Raw genomic sequence first — 25,227 nt, forward strand, 5'->3', positions numbered from 1 at the left:
GCAATAAAATTTGTAATAACATCAAAATCAGTCAAAGTCGCAGTTTTCGAGATATTAACATATTTTAGTATGGGCGGCTGGCTATACGTGCCTCCCGGCGCCATTTTTTTTTAATGAAATGCTGTATGTGGCATTTGCAGAATTCCTTATTCTTATAAAAAAATCCTATTCTAAAAATACCCATAAATTAATATAATTTTTAGACGCACTTTAGGATCACTTTTAAGATTTTATCTAAAAATCTGGAAAATTACAAACGATTAATATTTCTCCATTGATGATATTAAACTCTCTATTTTTGTTAATATGATGACACTATTATAAAAAACACATTAAAGTGTCCTATTTTTTTTACTTTTAGTCCTATTTCATGATTTTTTTAACAACCTGTATATAAAATCTATCAACTTTAATTCTTAAACTCACTTTTTTATAAACTTTAGTATCTAGCTTATTATACAGGGTTAGTTGAAAGGTTGTTTTTACCCTAACTTTAAAACACCCTATGCAATAATTTCGTGAGTAGATTTTCCTAAAACATTATTTTTCGATCAGAACCATGTCTCCTGAGCGTTTTGTTTTTTGACTCATGTCAACACATACCTTGCAAAATTTTTAAGAGCGAAATGAACTTGCCATCAACGATTTACAATTTTTTCCAACTATCATTACTTTATGATATTACTTTTTATTATCAGGAACTGGATTTGGTGACTATTACCGTAATGTCATATCGACATTTACAACTCTATATTAAAATTTAAAAAACGTTAAAAAGTAATGATATAGGCTTGGTTGTAATAAATATTAGTAACACTAACAGAACTAAGGATAATGAAAAAAATAACTGTAATCACTAAATGTACAAACAAACAAAAGAGTAAAGTAAAGTAGAGTAAAAAACAACTCATGAGTCAAATACCAAAAGTTATAATAAACTAAGTTTATGAAGTTGATATATTTATACACAGCTTGCTAAAAAAAATCAAGAAAATAGAGCTAAAAATAAAAAATATAGCTTTTGAAACTTGACCAAAAAATTTTTCCGTTTTTTTTTTACATTTGTGAGTCTTTCAATAATTAATAATAATAAATTATTTATATAATATGCTGCTATCTCGTTACCCGATTTTTTTGCCAAAAAAAAGATTGATGCAAGAATCTTGAATAACAACCTGTTTGGATTTAGTTCTGAATACCGGGACACACTGTAAATGGAGGTGCACGTGAAATTGAAATATTATTTTCTTTAAATAAATTATCCTTAATGAATCATGATATTAACTGTTTAATTTTGTTTCTCTACTTTTAGAACAACAGCAACCTTCAAAATGGCGGACGATGAGGTTAGGTAAGTAAACAAAGTTCTAATCTTAGTCACATTTATAATATAGTTTTCTATTTTTATTTTCATGTTCTACAGTATGATCGCAAAAAGCAGTCGCACTTCATAAAATTAAAAGGTAAATACCTAACAAGCATGTGTGTGTTGTGTTGTTCAAATTCTTTGAAGATTTTGTAGGTTACAATTGGAATATATACAGTATGATCGAATAAAAATGACGTTACAGGAAGTTAGAATAACATAGCACGTGAACCCTCAAATTTAATGGTTCTTTCTTCTTCAAAGAGGATTTGTCACAGATTTGAATTCTGATACAAAAATTATGCTAGTTTTTCATAACTGGTGTTAATGCTCAAATACAGGGTGTTTCAAAAAATGTGTGCCATTTTTCGTGGGGCTATTTCTTGTGTAAAAATAAGATTTATCTTTTATATCAATATTGGTTTGGTTTTTTTCGTATCTACAGGGGGTTAAAGTCTTAACTTTTATTCGATTTATTATAATTTTCTTCTAAGTGCTTTTAGAGATTTGAATAAAATTTTGAGGGTAAAAGTTACTATAAGTGTTACATATTTTAGTATTAAAAATGTGTCGGCAGATTCACCAGGACGTGCATATGGATTAATACTGTGCGCCACTGTTTTTTCTTTTTTTATCAAAATTTGTATAGACCATTTAATGCCTGGTAAAAGTTGTATCTTGATATTTTGTCGATTTCGTTTATAAGAACTTTCTTTTATATTTTTTATGAGGAATCAATGAGTACTTATTTAATAAAAAGCTAAATAAAAATTTAATATCATTAACTTTGGCCAGTTAATGAAGTAATAATAATAATATAATATATATATAATATTAATATATATATAACTATAATTGTGTTTGGTTTGCTTTGGAGACTGAAATAGACCAAATATCAAGAGAAAACTTTTAATCAGCATCAAAAACACAACAAGAGAAAAAAGCCAGTGGCGCACAGTTTTTAAAAAAAATAAATTAAAAAACTTTAACCCTCTGTAGCTAGGAGACGAAGCAGAATCTCAAATGTAATATCTATTCTTACTGTGGCATTGTTTTTATTCGATTACACGGTATATAGTTTATAAGTTGAAATTGCAGATTTTTTATTGTTATTTTTTAATTAGTTTTTTCTAAAATGTCAAATACCTAATAACAGAATTATTGTTAATAAACTCTTTCAAAAATGTGTTTATTTCAACTGATTGAACTAGATTGATAGTTAGACGTTTCTGTCAGCTTCAATTTTAAGTTACCCTACTAAGGGGGAGAATGTTTGGCTGCATATATATAGATGCCAAAAAAGCAACTAGGACATAAAAGCTGTACATATTATACCGCTTATATATAAAAGAAATGTAGAGGAAATGGTTATGTATTATGCCTGGCTTCAGTAAGTCTATTCTTGTCTAGGAACAAGTGGACGTAATAGTTTGTTTCATATTTTTAGTGTTTGTGTTATTTTGACTAACCCTGTATGTTTCTATTATCATATAAATCTAAAATAAGATAAACAGCTAAACTCCACATAATCACTATTACATATCTACTACTTCTGTCATATGTATACCATTCGTACCTTTTGCTATACATATTTTCCTAATTTATTTATAAAACATTTTTAACATACTTTTGCTATCAAAAATATCTATGACTGAGTGGGTTTTGACTTTCTTTCGTTAAAATATTTTAATATAATTTTCATTAGAATTTATTGTGTACGTGTTATAATACAAAGCACATTTGATCATAGAACTTTTGATAATATTATATGTTTACACATGTTTTTTTTTATTTAATTGCACAATATAACATAAATCTGTTTGACAAGAGAATATTCTAGCATCCCAAATCATTTTATTGCGACAGAATGAACAAAATTACTATTGTTCAATTCATAATTTTTTATACTATACAGGGTGAGGTTTAACTAAGTGCAAATACTTTTGGAGTGGTATATTTAGGCCCCAGAAACACATCTATGAGGTTTTTTACGATTTTTTTTGAAAATTTTGAATTTTCTAAAAAAAATATTTTGATTTTTTTAATTAAGTTAAAAAACATAAATAATATCTTCATAATATGGCAACATAAGTTGTAATTAAATTTACAAAAAAGAAATCCCAGAGAAGATACAGTGGTTCTCAACATTTAAGCAAAAAATATTTTTTTACTTAAATTTTCAAAGTATAATAACTCGGTTATTTTGGAGTTATTTGAAAAACGGTAAAGAGAAAATATGTTTCTTTTAGTGAGATCTACCCGCCCTAAAATATTTGCAATTATTTAAGACTCTGTATATGGAGTATTTAGGGGAAAATTAATGAACTGCCATTTATTTCTTTTCTTTTTGTTGAGCAAAAATATTTATTTATGTTAATAACAAAAATATTTTTTAATTTAATCAAAATTTCTTATTAAATTATTTTTAACAATAGAATAAAATTTATGGGGAACCTAGAATATTTTCGTTTTAAGTTTTTGACATCACCATAAACATTTTTAACACATTAAACACATAAAACATACATTATATTATTTTAACTCAAAGTTAATTTGTGTATTTTTCTATTTTTTTCAGAAAAAGAAGTTGGAAGAGGCATGTAATCCATTGAAAAAAAATAACGAAACAACAAATAATATCTATTATGGATAGATATAGAAGATTATGACGGAAAACTAAATAAAAACTAGTTAAATTATTGCACTATTGCAAGGCTAATATTTAAAAAAAAATCAAACGTCACAAAAGTATTAATTTTTGCCACGTGATTGACAATATTAAAAAGTAATTTTAACGCCTAGGCATAAAAGTAAAGCAGTATTTTTACTCTATATCAACTGTCACGAACTACGTGATGACATTTTACATGTCATCTTTTACTGATTTCCCTATCTACTTTTCTCAGGAAATTTGGTCTTTTGCTCTCATGAAACCAGTGGTTTTCGAGATACTCTCTCAAAATTAAAATAAATGAGATCTTATAAAAAAATTCTGGTGTACTATAGTATTTTTTTTACTGTAATTTAATTAACCTCAAAGTATTTCAAGCTAAAATAAAAATAAAATAATCTTAAAAAGTGGGTATTAAAAAATGCTTTGAACTGATTGAGAAGCCCATTATGTGCAATAACTTTCCTAGTTTTATTTAACTTATAATTTAACTATCTTTTGAATAAAATATAGGAAAAGAAGAGGAAACAAGCTGAAATTGAACGCAAAAGGGCCGAAGTCAGGGCCCGTATGGAAGAAGCCTCCAAAGCCAAGAAGGCCAAGAAAGGTTTCATGACCCCTGAAAGAAAGAAGAAACTTAGGGTGAGTACATTCTTAATTCTAACAGTTGACTAAAGACACTATTAAACATATTTAAAGCCTATACTATTCTGAAGGGCTCATTTCTGAAAAGAATGCTACTTAAAATGAGTTAAGAAATGTCAAATTAAAAGTATAGGAGAGTAATATGGTCATGAAAAAGGGAAGACTTAAGACGGCGCTGCGGTAGCAAAAATCTTAAATTTAAAATATGCGCCGAAAAATTTGAACAGGAAATGATTCAAAAGCTTAGATCATATAAACTTACATGGATAAGTAAATCACTATGGAAACTGTCGCCAACATATCAACGATTTCTCGAATCTATCTTCTTTTTTTGTTGCACACGCGGTGCTTCTACTCTATCTATCCTTATCGAGAACCTATCGTCCGCGCGCCAAATTTGAACATTAATTTTAAAAATTTAATTCGTAAAATGCTTATATTTGAACAATAAATTGAATGTTTACTGTCACAAAAATTAAATTATATAAAAAATACATTGAGCCACTCCGTACGGATATCAATATTCTTAGGAAATCTAACCAGAAAGTATGCATGTGGCTTAATATAAATAAAAGAACAACTGATTAGACCTTTCACACACTAAACACTTTAGTAATTTTACGAGTATTTAAGTAAGTCCAACGAAAAAAGAAATATAGTTGCACTAACTTAAAATTAACACACTTGCATCCTTGGCTATATAAAAGCGGTCGATAAAAGAGTCATTAATACAATTTTTAAAATAAAAAACGCAAAAAACAAACATCATTATACAATGGAAATAAAATTTTGACAATATGATGACCATAATATATGATGACAATGATATGATGGTTTCCATAACATTGTATAATTTGTACTTTCTAAACCGTATAAAATTGTGATTATTTTGAAATACGTGCAACTTTTAATGCGCATGGGCAAAGTAAGGTCCTCGAGAAAGACACACCTATTGAACGTTTCATAAGTGCAAGAAAGAAGATTTGAAAATGGCATGTCGTGATGTTGGAGAGATATTTTTTAATTCTAAACTTATGGCGTTGATTTATCCACGTAAGATGATCTAGATTCAAAAGTCTAATTTGTTTATTACAATTTATTTTACATTAATTAACAAAACAATAACGATAAAACACTTAAAGAACTATTTACAAACTTATTTAAAGAGGAATGTATGTTGCCATTTGGAACCAACTTAGTATCTTTATTATGTTTAAATTGACTATACCCTATAATAGCAAAACTGCCAAAACCAATTTGGTTGTTTATATGGATTTTATTAAACAAAAAAAATATTCGTTTGCAGTTATTGTTGAGAAAGAAAGCCGCTGAAGAACTGAAGAAGGAACAAGAAAGGAAAGCAGCGGAAAGGAGACGTATCATTGAAGAAAGGTGTGGTAAACCTAAAATAATTGATGACGCCAATGAAGGTAAGGTATTTCATTTTATTTATATTAAACTTATTTATTTTACTCTTTATTTATCCATATATTGTGTCACTCATAATAACTGTTTTATTATTTTTTTCAAATCGTTTCTATTTTAGAAGTTGTAAAAATTGTTTAAACCGGCCATTATTTTTTTTTATTAAAAAGTAAATGTTTACTATACAGGGTGGTCCGAACTGTATTCGGGAAAAAAATTCTGCAGATAAAAATACGTAAAAAAGTTCGTTTAAATGTATATCCTAAAATGCTTCGTTTCGGAGATACAGGGTGTAGAATTTTAATTTTTATGTCGATTTTTTCAAAATAATTTCTGAACTAACTTTGACATTTGGATAAAAATTCGTGTGTGTGTAACTTGGTTTGGATAAAAACGGTTTTAATCAAGAGGCCTTTTTTACGTAAAAAATGGCGAAATGTATATTTTTTACTCAGTAGTTTTTGTTATACAAGTAAGAAAAAAAAGTTATTGCTCTTTAAACCAATCAAAAAATATGTAGGTGGGGCCTACAAGTATGACATCGAAATCCCATATTTCTGATGTCAAAAACACCCAGACACTAATTTTGATCCAAATATCCGCTATAGGTTGTATATAAAAATTTAAATTCTACACCCTGTATCTCTGAAACGATGCATTTTAGAGCATAGATTTATACGATTTTTTGGTTAGGTTATCTGCATAATGCTCCATTTTTTAGTTTTTTTTTCAAATTCCAAATTTTCAAAAACAAAAATTTTCGCGAAAAAACTCTCATAATCGTGTTTCTGGGGCCGAAATATAATACCCCTCAAAAATATTTGCGTTTATTTAAGATTAGCCCTGTATAATATCACAATTTTATACATTTGGAATTAAATTATTTCTTAAAATAAAAAAATTGAAAATGAAATAGATTGCTAGGTTGGTACAACCTCGAATTTTTTGAAGTTATAACGAAATCTTGCTAGATCAAAAAAAGAAAATAAAAGTATGTGTTAAGAAGTTAAGAATCATCAGAGAAGTTTGTAGAAAATAAATATACCATCCTGCTCACTTCATCTGCGTGGTCTGTATTTTAATGCATGAGAAAGAGATAAATATAAATGACCCGTTGACAGACAGAGAGACAAAATAAAAAGCGGCATACAGTGTTGCCGGTTTTTACGTGTGTAGGAAAATGTGTGTAGAAACAAAAAATAACTATTTTAAAAAATTTTCATGTATACTACTGAAATGAAAATAATATATCTAAGCTAAATATAATCTATTACAGCTGTAGTAAAATGAGTATCTAATTGTGAAAAATAAAGTTCCATCCCTAGATGCAACATTTTTCATAAACACCTCCTTGTGAGGTTCGAAATCTTGATGCAAAATCCGGCAATACCGCATAGAAGAAATGTATCACCCCAACTTTTATCACTTTTTAATACATTCGATTTTCCATTAAGCTGTCTTACATCACTGTCTTATACGTTAAAAATCAGACCACGCAGTTCCCATGACCAGATCGGTATATTATGTACAGGATGGTTCCAATTTTGAGACTCATCATTGGGATCTTGATCGAAACTACTTCTTATTTTTCTGATTCTTATCTCAATGGGCAGTTCCGAATTTGGTACAGCTTATACCTACACAACTCAAAATATTATATCTTATACTACCAGAAAAATAAAATAAAAAATAAGTAGACATAATAATAATTAAAAATGTAAAAATATATCAAAGACAAACTCCCACTTTATTTTTCAAAAAAACTACAGATTTGTAACTAGATATATTCGATTTCATGCATTTTATGGAGAATATTTTGCGCTATTGCTGACCTAGATCCTATTTCAAAATAGAGTGCAGAAACATAAAGCAAAAAAGCTTTCATTTTATACGGTTATTATGAGTGATCCAATACTTATCAAAGAGGCAGGCACCATTACTACTTATATCCAATTTATTGATCAAAGGAAAATTTTACTGGATAATTTCGTTTTTGTCACTCTCTTTTTTAATTGAGAACTGGAGTCTACATATAGGATTAACACGCAGCTTCCTATAAAATGTTTCTAGTTTAAGAGTATACAGGGTGGCCCATGAGTGCGAGGGAGTCCGATATCGTTGTTGTTGTCGAAGATTTGATTAAAATGTTTTATACACTGTTATTGCATAGTTTTAGAATAGTCCATATCCTAAAAATATTTTGTATTATACAGGGTGTAGCAAAAAGAGTTACGATAAAGTTTTAAGTATTTTTTATATTGCATCTTCTATTTTTCTGTAGATAATTGGATTCGGCATAAAATTCTGCATATATGACACTATTTTTATTTGAAGCACTATGCTGTGTGTTGGTTAAAAATATTATAATATCTGAAAAGTGGTTAACAACTTGAGTGAATTTAACTTTTTTAATACTGATCTATACTTCCCTAAACACCAAGGATAAAACAATATATCCACATAGAAAAGTTATAGAATACTATAGTCATAGAATGCTATATCTTTATATTTTTAAATATAACACCCTATATATTATTTTTCGTTTAGATGCAGACTTAAATAATGAACATTTTTTGTATTTAAAATTTTCCTAGGTTTTTAGCGGTTTTGCAGAGATTCGCCGTATTATATTATATAATCTGTACCTCAGAAACAAACTATGTCAACTCACAAAACATAATTTTGAGAAAAACGAATTTGAATTTCTTTTTTGAAGTTATTTCCTAATTACTGAGTTATTTTTAAATCTGTGGTTGTAATAGTTGGTATATGACTAACTTATTTTTAACCCTAATGAAATGTAAAACAGTTTTTTTTAATAAATTATACCAACATTTTTGGCGTGACTCAAATAAGGTTATATTCACTCCAGTTTTTGACAAATTTTTCGGATTGTGAGTGTAACCAAAGTTGGGCTTCAAATAAAAATAGTGTATCTACTATGTGGAGAATTTTATGCTGAATCCTATTATATTAAATAATACCCCGAGTATCTCCGAAACCGTTAAAAAAATTAAAATACTCTAAATACAAAAAAACATTTAATTTTTTAATTCCATCTATTAAAAAAGTAATATACAGCGTGTTCCATTTAAAAAAAACCTAAGAAAAATTATTTTATTTTTTAGAATGTTTCAAACAGAATTCGAACACTCTGTATGATTTAAGTTTACGATATTTATAGCAAAGTAAGTACAGACCATCAAAAGTAAATATCTAATGTGGTTTTGATTTTAGGACAATTCTTGTATTTTTGATATTTTTTTAAAAACGGCTAAAAATATATTTTTTTAATTTATTTATTTATATCACTGAAACTATCAAAACATATTTAAAAATATCTTAATTATGTGGAGCAATGAGAAAGGATACAAAAAATGCAATAATATACAGGGTGTACTATTTAAAAAAAAATCATCCCGATCCACTCACACTTTTTGAGTCACCCTGTAGAAGTTAAAATATTTTTCCTGAAATACATCCTAGTACATACTTTAGGTTTGCATTTAACCAAAATTCCCTAGTTTTTTATTCTAGGAATTACAGATGCCCGCCGATCCCTGTATATACTATTTATTAAAAATTCTTATAATACACAAATGTGTACAGTACATGATGCCTGTCTCATTTGACAATATTTATTTATTTTTTACCCAGTTTACAAACTTGATATACCCCATTTTTTAAACTTTTAAAATCGATCTATATCTCGTAATTTATATATTCTATTATATAGGTTATAAATGAATAAAAATATATCTATATACTTTCTGATAAATTATTAACGAATTAAATTTGTTGTTTTTACGTAACTTAGAACAACTTAAGAGTACGTTGAGGCACTATTATGAGAGAATAACAAAATTGGAAGATGCCAAATACGATTTGGAATACCTCGTTAAAAAGAAAGATTATGAGGTTAGAATAAGTCAAAAGCTAACAGGAAATTATAATGCACGATCATTGAAAAAGCCTAAGAAACGAATATAAAACCACATTTAAGAAGAAATTTAAAAAAAAATAAAACTTAAATGCTCATGATGTTATTGCCGAATTTTTCATAAATTCAAGGATCAGGTTATAAATGCATGTTGTAACTCACACGCACACTCTGTCACAACAGGAAATCACTTTTAATGAGCATTTAAGCATTTTAAACGGATATTATTACAGAAAATCTTTAAAAAATATCGTTGTAAAAATTCTTAAATGTGGCCATGACGAATTTTATATTTTTTCTGCACCATACTAAATTTTTAAGTTTTTTTTTTGAATGGGTACTTTTTAACAACCCTTGAACTTGTTTCTATTGAGAAGTACTCGACACTTCTTCTATATTGACTTTTTTGCTTTTTGCTTACTTTCTCTCTATTTTTCATTTATTTCTTTATTTTTTACTTTATTGTTTAAACGGTTTTATTTTTATTTTTATGGGAAAAAATAATTTGTAATTAAGAAATGGTGCCAAGAATTGCAAAAAAATATATTTTGATATTTTAAACTTGTCCGGTATTTTCAAAATTTTTCTAAACCTTTCAACATCGAGAAATACAGGGTTATTCACGGTAAGTGTCCTATTAAACATTTTTATTACGATAAATATCAAAATTTTTTGGCTTATACAGTGTGTCCCATTATGGACATAGACCTACTACATATTTTTGGAATCAAAATTAGTTCATTGGACACAATTTTATTTACCTCTATGCAAAAGTGCTTCGTTTGTCTGCTAGAGGGCGTCAAGCTTTAAAAAAATAAATACATTTTTCAGATATTTTAAGAACCGTTATTCCGATTTGAATGAGATTTTGGGTGTAAATTTTTTTTTTCTCAAAAAGTATGCGCGGTGGCACAAAAAAATGTAGTACATACTTGAAGAATCATTTTCAAGTCGTCAGTTGAGTTATAAAAAATTTATACTAAAATTTATGTAGAGGTGGGCGTACTTTTTACCCTTCACGTAATTAATAATTTTTCTTGGTTTTTGTAAAAGTCAAATGTTACAGCACTTAGCAAAATTAAATTACCCAAAATCTCATTCAAATCGCAATAACAGTTTTTAAAATATCTGAAAAAATGTTGATATTTTTTTAAAGTTTGATGCCATCTAACGGACAAACGAAGCACTTTTGTATAGAGGTAAATTGTGTCCAATGAACTTATTATTATTTGAAAAATACATAGTAGTTCTATGTCCACGGAATATTGGGGTACCCTGTATGTATAAGCGAATATCCAACTATCTCTATAAAATATATTTGATCTAATCTACTCGTAGCTATAACTACTTCTTTTTAAACACAACATCGTGTATACTATTGCTGCTTAGGATTTTACCATACGATCGAAAAAAAGCGGCGTCAAAGACGGCTAGGAAATTTCAGTCAATGATAATTTTTTCGAGGTCAATCCCTAGACGTCATTACTTGGCCCGTACTGCCAGTTGGTCTTAAGCAGGTTATAATTTATTTCTATATTGAGTAAAATTATTTTTAAATGTCGTAGTTTAAAATTCGAAAAAAAAAACATTTTTGGTGAACTAAGTACTATAAGAAAAAGTACTAAAACGTTATAGTACGAGAGCTAGCAACGTCGGAAAAACAAGTATTTTAAGACGTCTGGCTCTTTGATATATCTTTTACTATGCTTTCTAGAACAGCATGCGGCACGTCTGGCTGTCGGTAACGTTGCGTTCCCTACTGCGCATTGAAAGAAGATCCTATATTTTTATTAGTCCTTTAAATTCTAGTATTGAATATAAATCGAACATGTCTCCATAGTGCAGTGCATAGAGTTTCCGACCACGAACCAAATAAAAATAAAACACTTTTTTATTTTATTTTCGTTTATGTTCTGATTGTAAAGTATTAAATATGTTTTTTTTAATTACCAGAATTATTTAATACTTTACTATCAGAATATAAACGAAAATAAAATAAAAAAGTCTTTGTCCTGACCCGGATTCGAACTCTGAATCATCGGTTCGTGGTCGGAAACTCTACGCACTGCGCTATGGAGACATTATTCGTTCGATTTATATTCAATACTAGAATTTATAGGACTAAATTAATAAAAATATAGGATCTTCTTCCTATGCGCAGTAGTGAACGCAACGGGTATCGACAGCCAAACGGGCCGCATGCTGTTCCAGGGAGCATAGTAAAAGATATATCAAAGAGCCAGACGTCTTAAAATACTTTCTCGAAAACGTTGCTAATTCTTAGACTAATAGATATAGTAGGTTATATTATATCAAACACGTCTTGAATTGCAAGTAGAATCATAAGATGCAATAATATCCATTATAAAAAAGAAATTGATATAGTTATAAGTAGTTCTGACTAAGATTTCAGATTTATATCGTAAAGCCCCATATACTCACTATGCGCTGATCCGTTTCGTCGATGCGTTCTGTTAACGCGTCAATTTGATACACTAATGCGTTGAGTTGATGCGTTGTGTGACAGTTGACAGCGGAAAGTCGGTTTCTGGGCGAATTTTTAAAAGAAATATCACGAATTCAATGGACAAATTTCTAAACGAACCAACAAATTGCATCGACGCTTGGCATTGACGAACAGCATCATACTGACATTGACGCATCGGCGCATAGTGAATATATCCAGCTTAAATAATTCCACATCAACTTCTAATAGGACACTTACTTAATAACCCTATACAGGGTGTTTCAAAAAACATGTGCCATCTCTCGTGGGATAAGATTTATTTTTCATATCAACATAGGTCCGATTCTGCTTTGTTTCATAGCTACAGGGTGTTAAATTCTTAATATTTTTTCGATTTATCATAATTTTCTTCCAAGTACTTTTAGCGTTTCGAATTAAATTTTGAGGTAAAAGTTCAGTTTCCAATGTAAAGACATATTCACCAGGGACGTGCATGTGGGTTATCACTAGAATATTTTTCTAAAAAAAGCATGTAGGCCACTGACTTTTTTCCCTTGTTAGCGAAATAATGTAAGCAGTTTAATGCCTATTAAGCTTGCTTTTCATGCATCCGCTGTCCGACGATACGTTGATACGATATTCATTTTATTGGTGGAATTTAAAGGCTTCGTTTGGTTAACCGTTTCTAAATAATCGAAGTCTTTAAATTCAACCAATAAAATTAATATCGTATCATCGTATCGTCAGACAACGGATGCATGAAAATCAAGCTTTAAAAGTTGTATCTTGATATTTTGTCGATATCGGCCTCCTTGATGTGGTAAACGCAATTTTATTAATTTGCTTTAATCCAAGTCTAACAGAAACGTTAAAGAAAATATATCATTAACTTGCCAAAGATTTAGGTAAGTACTCGTTGATTCCTCATCAACAAATATGAAAAAAGTTCCTATAGACATGGATATGGAAATGCTTGTTTTTAGAGTTACAGGATGTTAAAACTTTTTAAAATTAGTTTTTTTGTAATTATCTTAAATACCATTATTTTTTTTTTATTTGAAATGGCTGTAGGTTGGACTAATAGTAATAATAACTAATAGTAATAATATTTAATAATAAGTTGGGTAAAATATATAATTTATTAATTTTATTTATTTTTATTAATTGTGATTAATAAAATTGCGTTTATCTCATCACGGAGGCCGAATTCGACAAAACATCAAGATATATCTTTTAATGAACATTTTTAGGGCACAATTTTGATATCAAAAGAGAAAACTCAGTGGCGCACATGTTTTATTTTAGAAAATATTCTAGTGATAACCCATATGTACGTCCCTGATGAAGTTATCGACACTTTTTTTGCATTAAAATATGTAGCACTTATAGTAACATTTACCCTCAAAATTTCATTCAAATCACTTGTAAAAGTACTTGGGAGAAAATTATAACAAATCAAAAGATTATTATGACTTTAACGCTCTGTAGCTACGAAACAAAGCAGAATCGGACCTATGTTGATATGAAAAATAAATCTTATTTTTACGTGGGGAATCTCCCCACGAGAGATGGCACATGTTTTTTGAAACATCCTGTTTACCTACTACATAACTGATTTGTATATGATTACCACTTTATCTCCAATGTTAAAGTAATAGAAAAACTGAGATTTCCTTTTTGTATTTTTTGGTCATATAAAATTTAGGTACAGTAAAGCAAGTAATCGAGGCCTATTATAGACGTATAGTCGATCTTGAAAATAAGAAATACGATCTCGAAAAGGAAGTGGAATTCAGAGAGTTTCAGGTAGAACTTGAGGGCCATAGTAATAATAATAATATTAATGAAGGGCATGATTTGAACTTGAAATTAAAAAATTGAGATTTCAGCACCGCGTAGGACTTTGTCTCTTTGGTGAAATAACATGCCACGTATTAAGTAGATAGCTTTTGCACAAGGCGTAAATTTTCTTTTTTTTTTTTGAGTGCTGTGTAGTATATTATTTACGTAGAAAAAGATTTTCACTGTTTTATTAAATTTATGAAGAATTTTAATAACTGACTGTATCAAAAATACTGATTTTTGTTGGTTTAATCGCAGTAACAAATTCAATAAATTTGAGATACAGAACTCGATTTAAAAATTATTCTAAAAGTAAGTAGAAGAACATGCTTTTATCTTTGCTGCACCTGTTCAATCCAATAATATAAAAATAATATCAAGAAAAAGAGTAGAATAATTTGATTTGCTTTGTATTTTCATCGTGACATACTTCTAAGTATTAGAGATAGAACTTTTTAGTAAAATATTGCATTGATATACCGAGTGCGTCTCAAAAGTGGTTCACCGCTATAACTTTTTTATTTTTATTTTTAGATAAAAGAACGAGATTTGCTATGTTAGTATATAACATAAATGGATTGATTGACGTATTCAGTTGTTTTTGTTATTTCCTGTTTCACCGGAAATAACTACAACTTTTGATTTTTAAATAGCACTCTCGGTATTTTTTACTTTATTCGATAGAAAATGATACTCTGAATAGAATTACATATCATATGACAACTTTTGGCATTCTTGTTTAAAAAAAATCGTATTCTAAATTTCACTCTAGAGTACCATGGCTATGTTAAAAACACTAATTTTTAATCAAAGAAAACACTTGCAAACATAGATTTGATCGTCTAATGTTTTAGTGTCTTGTCCTGGCCGGTTAAAGGATGCCCAAATTGTATTTTTAATCATAGAGAGGAACGAGGATGGCTCATTAGCATATTTGGAAAGAGCATTTTTTTACGAATAATTTGATACCACATACTTGGTATTTCGAGTCAAATTGTTACACAATTTCAAATAAACCATATGCGAAAATTTCAAAAGTTGACATATGATATGTCATTCTATTCAGAATGTCATTTTCTATCGAATAAAGGAAAAAAAATACCGACGGTGCCATTTAAAAATCAAAAGTTGTAGTAATTTCCGGTGAAACAGGAAGTGACCGAAAACAATTGAATACGTCAATCAATCCTAATTTATGTCATATACTAACATACCAAATCTCGTGTTTTTAACTGAAAAAATAAAAAAGTTATAGGGGTGAGTCACTTTCGAGACGCACCCGGCATATTCTAGAAATTTTAGATGATGCATCTCGTAAAGGGCTGAAATTTTTTTTAGAAAAACAGTAGAATTTTTTTTCATATTATATTTAAACCGAGATTTAAACGATATCGTATATATTTATTCTCTAAACGACTACTAAAATAATATATGTAACATATAATATGTATGTTTAATATTGTAATTTTAACAAATTTTTAAAATATTTCAGATAAATCACAAAAAATAAAAGAATAAAAATCTATATTTATTTTACACAACGCACTCTTTTAATTAATTTTGTTTAAACAAAGTTTGATTTTTTATTTCGAGAAAATTGCCGCCAAATGCCATTTTTCCTTGCTTAGAGCTTTCAAATCTCAATAATTTTTATCAAATAGAAATATGTCTTTTTATTAATGAATAAACTAAAATTTATACCAGCTTTCAGCTAAAGAATTGATTCTCCGAAGAACATTAAATACCTGAAAATTACTTAAACACGAAAAATCTACATACACAAGTTAAAAACGAACACTTCCACGTTAAAAATGTAAATCATTTTCTGAATTTGTACTGTGTCATATTGAAATTGAAATTCGACGTTTATGCCGCTTTTATAAGGGTTTCTTCAGGAAAAGCAAAATGGAAATGCACGTTAAACTAACATGGAAATCAATCAAGATATACAATATACATACAATAAAAGGACATAAAGACATATCACAAATAACTTTATTTTTGTAGATATAAACCTGGATGTTTTCTTTCATTTTTTTAAAAAATATGGCCTCCTAAATACAATGATACAGAACACTAGAGGAATGGGTTGCTACAATGAAAGTTAAAAATGTTACAGTGAAAGTCGGAAATTCAGTGATTGTTAACATTCACTAGGAAATTCTAGCAATTACGGATTGGACCAGTGAACGTGGTATTTTAAAGAGATTTGTCGCCTTTTCCTAGTAATTTCTTACATTCGCTAGTGAAAGTAACATTTACTACTACTAAGGTTGCCAGTAAAAGTTATTCTATTGTAGAGGGCGAGTGTGGTGAGGAAGAATGTTGGTGGAAGTTAGAACAAATAAAACTTTTAAGAATATTGGATCATCTCAATATTCAACCTGATCCACATATGTATCTTAAAATTACAATTTACTTCTTTGGTGTATTTATTAAAAAATCATAATAAACATTTTACAGCGTAAAAAACAATTAAAAAAACATTTATAAACATAAGTTTACTTATTGGTACAAGTTTTTTTAATAATGTTCTTCATCGTGGACAAAATAAAGTATGCCCGAATTTTCTTCAACGGGTGTTATTCGTTTTTTCAAACCCGCTACGTCAAGCATATCAAAACGTTTAATAAATTCATAGTCACTAGACTAGGTTCCTTAATATCTTTTTCTCTTGCACGCTTAACTTTTGCTATGACTTCATTATATTGCAAAAATGAAAAACAAGCACTATTACATTCTTGCGAGTGCCTATTTTACCTTAATTTTTCACAGAAAATTTCTCCCACTAGGATAATACCGCACAGCACTTTTTACAACGATAACAGAACAATTATACATAACCACAAAAAAAGTGAATTTACGCCAGATGTCTGCCAACGTTGCCAACATTTAGCCCAATTTAATGTTACCCTTATATTGTCTATTATTCAACTTATCCTTATTTATCCTTATATTTTACAACATGTGGCCACCGTGCTAACTGAATCTTTCAAACTCACTGCTATCGTCCAGGAAATGTTAGCATTCACTAGTAAAAGTTGTTTTCAAAAATAGGTGTTGAATTTTTACTGGCGTGGTCTTAACAAATCAGTGAATGCGAGCTTTTACCAGTAATTGTTAACAATCACTGATTTTCAAAGATATATAGTTCATACCAAATAAACTTTTAGTCACGTGATTATGCTTGACCTGGGCACAGCGTTGTCCACTTTTACATATCGTCCCATTGCTGCCAAAAGTCACTAACTTACTTTTTATTACTTCCGAGAATAATGCGTCTAAAGATGAATTGCATTGCATAAAGATGTTATAGTTAGTAACTATTCGGTATTAAAATAAAACATGAATAGCCAGAAATCGTAGTTAATGACTTTTGCAATCGATTCTCCGCTTCAAAACATAGTTAGTGATTGAATTTGGTTGTTCGGAAAAATGTTAGTTAGTGACTTTTGACAGCAATGGACTTTTAATCAAAATCTTTAGGAAACAAAAATAAATTAATTATAAATATATAAACAGTTATTATTTACATTAACAAAACTCACCTCCTTAATAGCACTTAAGGGTCATTACTACCGCTGTCCCGTTCAAAATATTCTAATAAGGTTGCGATGAGTATTTTGAAACGGCTATTAAGCTATCGTGTACCACTTCGCACTAAAAAGAGGTTCTAAAAAAACAATGTTCGACTGCAAGGTCTACTAATTTTTAAGCTTAAAGTATCACAACACAATTTATTTAAACCAATAACTCGTAATACAAAACTAAAGTGTCAAAACGAATGACAATGTCAGGAAATAAATAAATAAATGTGGCAACTTGACATTATTAACAGCAGAGCTACCATCTAAATCCCCAGCGAGAAATTTAAATTCCAGTTTGACAGCCCGGCGCTCAATATGTCCATGGTTGACAACAATAAACTTATAAATCGGGCCCTCGATTACGTAACTAAAAGTTTAATTGGTATCGAATATATGTGTTTGGCCCATCCATATGATTCAATAAATTGCTTGTAAGGTATATGGTAACTTTATAGCCTTGTTTTGCCCCTTCAAAAAAAGGCTCTTACCATTTCGATCTCAGTATGTCACGGTATAAATCTGGAATATGTTACGGCCGGTCGCGAAAGGCTACGTTTTCACATTCAAGTTATGTTGTTTCTTCTAGCTGAACTACAAACGATATGCCAAAGCTACTACCAAAAGATTTGTAAACTCGAAGGGGATAAGTACGATTTAGAAGTTATCGAACGTATTAAAGCTGCAGAGGTACTCTTTCCTATACACACGATACACAGGCCTTAAATAGATTTCATTTTCTAGTTCATATAGTAGGCCCAACGAATCGCTAGAATTATAGATAATAGAACTCAAAAATAACGTAGAACTTATCAATTTTGTCAAGTCAGTTCAGAATTCTAGAATAAAATACTTACCTGGTATGTTTTTATTGTAGACTTTTTGTAATATTCTGCACTGGATTTACTAAAATGTTTTTTTTTTCATACCAACTGTTAAAATTGCTTTATATCTATCAAAAATCGTAGATAAAATAGTACTTTAACCGCAAGGGTAGATTAAATGATACTTTAACAGCGAGGATAGGTTAAAAACTTTATTTCTTCTCGCACGTTTTTTAATTGCTTCAATTTTTGAAAATTTTTGTATTCCTTTTCATAAGTTATTCGGGATTTAAATGGAAGTAGTTTGGATATGGCGTTTGTCGCCTCAGCCTGAATATCTGTTGGTAATTTACTTATTTCGTTTTGAGCCATTTCTGGCTCCAATTCAATCAGCAATCGACACGAAAGAGAATTAAAAAATATTGACTCAAAACTGACAACTAAAGAGACAGCTTTATTTATGTGTCAAATTACATAGAAACCAACGCCAACCCAGCACAATATTTTTTCTAGTCGTAATAAATTCCTTGAAATAATAAAAAAATTAAAAAAAAAACAAAAAAAACTTATAAAAAAATAAATCTCGTAGACGTGTTTCGGGGCCAAATATACTACCCCTAAAATATTTGCACTTTTTTATGATTCACCCTGTATACTGAGGAAGCTGCAACTTGAAGTGAATCAGATAATCAGGTTTAGGTTATGTAAAATTATTGTAATAACGAATATTTCGATGAAAAAAATGCAGAATAGTACAAAAAGTTCTAGCTAGTAAACTATGACGTATCAGTAGGTAAGAAACTTCAAGGAAGATTCTGTATTTTTTTAAGTTATTTCAGGATTTCTGCGAAATCGATAAAAATTACCAAAAGAACATTGCCAAATAGCTGTTATTTTTGAGTCAAACTGTACATATTTACCCGCTATGTACAAAGATACCTTGGCTTTTAAAATATCAACACTTCTTTAAATTCTCTTTAAACGACTAGGAGAATGAATATATGTAATTTAAGTATTATTTACATACTAGATTGCCCTATACTTAATCGTAATTAAAAAAGGCGACATATTTCTCCGACACCTATAGACAAAATTCTACAATTCTTATAGTACGAGAGCTAGCTACGTCGGAAAAACAAGTATTTTAAAGTACTGGCTCTTTGATATGTCTTTTACTATGCTCTCTAGAACAGCATGCTGCTCGTCTAGCTGCCGGTAAACGTTGCGTTCTCTACTGCGTATTGAAAGAAGATCCTATATTTTTATTAGTCCTTTAAATTTTAGTATTGAATATTAATCGAACATGTCTCCATGGCGCAGTGCGTAGTTTCCGACCACGAACCGATGATTCAGAGTTCGAATCCGGGTCAGGGGTGCAACTTTGTTCATGTTTCAAAGCGATAGCAAAGTAATTTGTAGCTTGATGCACTATGTTCAGTAGCAACATCGATTCGTAGCGATATTCTGATTTCTCGCTTTGTGGCGAGGCGACAGTCTAGACACGTGTGCAAGAGTGTGATAGTGATATCATATTTCGCAGCATTTGAGCGACAATAGTTTTGCAATGAACATAGTATCGATCTGGTTTTGACATCGCTTCTAAACGATCGGTTGCTAACTTGAACAAAGTTGCACCCCAGGTCAAAGACTTTTATTTTCGTTTATATTCTGATAGTAAAGTATTAAATATTTGTTTTTTTTAATTACCAGAATTATTTAATAATTTACTATCAAAATATAAACGAAAATAAAATAAAAAAGTCTTTGACCTGACCCGGATTCGAACTCTGAATCATCGGTTCGTGGTTGGAAACTCTACGCACTGCGCTATGGAGACATGTTCGATTTATATTCAATACTATAATTTATAGCACTAAATTAATAAAAAATATAGGATCTTCTTTCGATGCGCAGTAGTGAACGCAACTGGTATCGGCAGCCAGACGGGCCGCATGCTGTTCGAGAGAGCATAGTAAAAGATATATCAAAGAGCCAGAAAATAGCCACGTCTTAAAATACTTTCTCGAAAACGTTGCTAGCTCTTAGACTATTAATTAGATCAGTTAATTCTAGAATATTTAGTTATTTATTTTAAAAAATGTTATGTTTATAAATTTACTTTAAATATGTAGCTGAACATTTTGTAATAAGTTTAATTATTTTAAAAATTGATACCTACAAATATTTCTTTTCTGGCTTGCAAAAAATACTGAAAATAACTTTTTGAATGACAGTTTTTATTTTTTTTTTAAATTAAAAAAAAATCTAAATTTAGTTAAAATATAGAATACTGCAAAATTTAATCCATCTTTTATTGAAAATCTGATCTTTGAGTAATTTTAAAACAAACGTCTTTATTATTATGTGTCAATATTAAATTTTCTTTTTAAAATTCGTTTTTGTCCTGCTGCAAAATACTAGATCATCCTATATAAATATTTTAGACTTCAGAGTTAATTGAAGGGTTGTTTTTTACCTTGACTCTAAAACACCCTGTGCAATAATTTCGTGAGTAACTTTTCCTAAAAAATTACTTTTCGATTTTTGACCCAGGCTTGTTTTTGACTTATGTGAACACATGCCTTGGTTAATTTTTAAGAGCGAAATGAACTTGCCACCAACACTTTTCAATTTTTTTCAACTATCATTACTTTATGATGTTATTGTTTAATATTACGAGGTGGCTTTGGTGACTATTGTCATAATGTCATATCAACATTGATAAGAACTCTATTTTAAAATTTAAAAAACGTTAAAAAGTAACGATACAGGCTTGATTTTAATAAATATTAGTGACACTAACAGAACTAAGGATAATAAAAAAAATAATGATAACAACTAAGTGTACAAACAAACAGAAAACTTAAAAAATACTCTAGTACTTTGTATTGCCTCCCCCGGTTGCTGTATAACTCTCAGTAGACGTCAGTTCATACTGTTAATGAGGCTGCAAATATGTTTAGTTAAGTTTTCCCATTCTTCTTCAAGGAGCAAGCGAATATTCATAATTTGGGCCATCTTCAACAAGATCAATGACTTTTGCACAATTTTTGATACTAAGAACCATAGTCAATCGTACACAACAATATACACCAAAGCCACCTCGTTATTATGAACAATAACATGAAAAAGTAACGATAATTGAAGAAATTGCAAAATGTTTGTGGCAAGTTCATTTTGCTGTTAAAAATTAACCAAGGCATATGTTGACATGAGTCAAGAAATAAAATATTCAGGAAACATGGTTCTGACCTATAAATAAGGATTTAGGAAAATTTCCTGCCGAAATTATTGCACAGGATGTTTTAAATATAGAATAAAAAACAAACTCTTCGATTAACCTTGCATAAGAAGTCAAATACTAAAGTTAAATATAAATAAGGATTTAGGAAAATTTCCTGCCGAAATTATTGCACAGGATGTTTTAAATATAGAATAAAAAACAAACTCTTCGATTAACCTTGCATAAGTAGTCAAATACTAAAGTTTATAATATAGTGAGTTTATGAATTAAAGTTAATAAATTTATATACAGTTTGCTAAAAAAATCCAGGAAATAGGGCTAAAAACAAAAAAAGATATGGCATTTTAAACTGACAAAAAAATCCGTTGGTTCTGTTGAAATTCTGGTTCCATTTTCTGGGACTGCAAGATCGTTTTTGTAGATTTTAGTATAAGCAAGTTAGAAAAGATATAGATGTAGTGATGTAGTATATTTTTCGTAAAACAAAGTGTCGCCTTCATCCCAAAACCGAAAACAGAGTCATCTCCACCACAAAACCAAAAAATAAACATTAATCAAAAATGAATCATCAAAAGGGTTGAACCGCTTTGTGTAGAACATATTAATTGACTGCTGGTTCCGTTATTTTTTCGATTTCAGCGAATCTAAAGAGAATTATTAAGGAGTACTATGACCGCATGTATATTTGCGAAGAGCAGAAATGGGATTTGGAACGCGAAGTTAGAAAGCGAGACTACGAGGTACCACACATTAAGAATGTCACTGTTAATTTCGTTACGTGTTTTTTTTGTTTTCTTTCGCTCTGTTACCAGATGTTTGAGAATCTCAAAACAACCTAGGTTCATCTCTAATTTTTCATTATTTTTTATTCTTACCTAAATAATATATAATAATATTTTTGGTACTACCTTTGCTACCTGAAATCAACTAAAAATAACAAAATCATGCTACCGAAAAAAAAAACGGCGTCACAGTAGCCTTTGAGACGACGACTGATAATAATTTTGATTGGAAATCGCACCCCATATAGAGTATGTCCCCCCGCATTGAAAAAATAAATTTTGTGCTTCTTTAACATTTTAAAAGAGCAAAAAACCCACAGATTTCGTAATCGCTGCAACCATCAGAGATATTGGAAATGATAACATCACATAATATAAAACATAATTAACGTTATGATTTTTCATACAGATACCTTGAAATTAAGTAAATATATTATATCTTTTAATCCTTAAATCCTTTCTGAAATATATCACTACCTAAATGAAAATATCGTTTCATTACAAACAACATAAATAATTGTCAAAACCCAAATCAAAAATTACGAAAATAGTACTGTTTTGTAACCTTTGTAAATATCAATATCAATCTATTCAATTTTATAATCGCCCCCCGTAGCATAGTCGTCAAGTAAAATCGTCGGGACTAACAAAATTAAACCTCGTATATCACCGAGAGTTTCGCGCTGTCAGGCCAGTTCACCTAAATTTAGGCATCACGCGACAAAGTTTTGATGCTTTAATTTGGTCGACTGTGCGGCTAGTGCGACACCGGTGCTGACGACCTTGAAAGAAAACTCTTTTCAAAATTTTTTATGAAGAATGTATTTTTCTCAAAATGTCAATAATAAAAAAGTTTTTTCTCTTGTAAACACAATCCGGGGACATACTGTACAATAACACTATGACAGTATATCTAAGATACACAAAAAAATACTATAATTCTTATAATCTAATAATGATTTTATATAAAATCAATAAAATAAACAAGGAATAATACAATAAAATAAACACGGTCAATCCAATTATGTGAATACGCCAAAAGAAATATCCAACAAAACCGACCAGAAGTGTTTCAATGGCTACCATGACGCGTATTTTTCTATAATTAAGAATAACTGTTGAGAGAAGAAATTTTTATGACAATTTTTAATAAATCACACTTGCGATCGAACCCATACACAATTAAGATCTATCGGCATTTCAACGCCTACTTTGACGCCGTTTATTTTGGATCATACGGCATACAGGGTGTAAATAAATAAGTGCGATTAAATTAGGAGCTAATTTCATTCTTTAAAATATTTTTTGACTGTATAAAATGTTACCAGTTTTTCTTACAAAAATATTTTATTATACAGGGTGAGTCTTAAATAAGTGCAAATGTTTTTGGGGCTGGTAGATCTCGATGAAAGAAACATATTATCTCTTTACCGATTTTCAAATAAGTCCACAATAACCGAGATATTTTAAACTCTCAAAAAATTAAAAAAAGATATATTTTTTATTTAAATTTTGAAAACCACTTTATCTTTCCTTTTATTATGTTTCTTTTAACTCAAAATTAAAACAAATTTTCAAAAAATTCCAATTTTTTTGCGATAAAAACATCATAGACATTTTTCTGGGGTCGAAATATACCCCCTACCCCTAAAAATATTTGCTATTATTTAAGACTCATCCTGTGTATAGGGTGACTCAAAAAAAGAAATTTAGTGTGTGGATGTCACTGTCAAATCATGGTTTTGTGTAGAAGCATTATTTAAGTATGTTATATACAGGATGTTTAAACAGTTACTATACTTGAATTATTTTACTGACTAATTTTGAAATATAAAAATTGTCCAAAAAACGTTAAAGTGCAGATTATTTAGTAACGTAATATACAGGCAATTAAAACTTGAAAGGACCAAACCTTATTTTTTAAATGCAATCCCTAAGCAATTTCGAATTTCATGGCACTTATTTATTTACACTCAGTATATTTTATGCCTGTTATATACATATTAACTGCCACGTGACTAGTTTGTTTTGAAACTCATTGTCTCGTCATTGGAACAAGAAATAAACACAACTGTGAAAAATGTGTTCAGCTTGACGTATACAGAGTGTTTATTGGTGCGCTATAAATATTTGAGAAGGATAGTATTACTAGTCAAAATAAGAAGAAAATATTTTAAAAGAGGTTTTTCTCATACGAAAATTTTCTACATTTAAAAATTAAACTATCCAGAAATACATCTTTTTTTAAATATAAATGGTAAATTTGAAATGTATCACAGTTTATTTATAAATAAATGTTTAAAAATAAAAAAAAATACGAAAAATACGCCATAGTATCAAAATATAAGAAAAACATTAGAAGAAAAACTGTGATATGATAAATATAAAATAACGACACTAAAAATAATAATATTAAATAAATTAATTAAAAAATAAC

General features: G+C 29.3%; 1 protein-coding gene across 6 annotated transcripts in view; it reads left to right on the top strand.

The window, feature by feature from the left end:
- LOC115874551 (troponin I 2-like) overlaps window positions 1-25,227 on the top strand; it is a 66,659-nt gene that overhangs the window by 6,948 nt on the left and 34,484 nt on the right. For 2 of the 6 annotated variants that reach the window (XM_030889727.1, XM_030889733.1), the window contains exons 2-6: window positions 1,313-1,346; window positions 3,945-3,962; window positions 4,551-4,679; window positions 5,989-6,112; window positions 9,925-10,025. In XM_030889727.1, coding sequence (XP_030745587.1) covers window positions 1,332-1,346; window positions 3,945-3,962; window positions 4,551-4,679; window positions 5,989-6,112; window positions 9,925-10,025 — 387 coding nt within the window. In that variant the 5' untranslated portion in view covers window positions 1,313-1,331. Of the gene's footprint in view, window positions 1-1,312; window positions 1,347-3,944; window positions 3,963-4,550; window positions 4,680-5,988; window positions 6,113-9,924; window positions 10,026-14,219; window positions 14,321-22,647; window positions 22,749-25,227 lie in introns of all 6 variants that reach the window. The other 4 variants (XM_030889730.1, XM_030889729.1, XM_030889732.1 and 1 more) reach the window with 4 other exon arrangements.

Source organism: Sitophilus oryzae, unplaced genomic scaffold, assembly GCF_002938485.1.
Source record: "Sitophilus oryzae breed Bouriz unplaced genomic scaffold, Soryzae_2.0 scaffold_1297_pilon_pilon, whole genome shotgun sequence".
NCBI classification, from domain to species: domain Eukaryota; kingdom Metazoa; phylum Arthropoda; class Insecta; order Coleoptera; family Curculionidae; genus Sitophilus; species Sitophilus oryzae.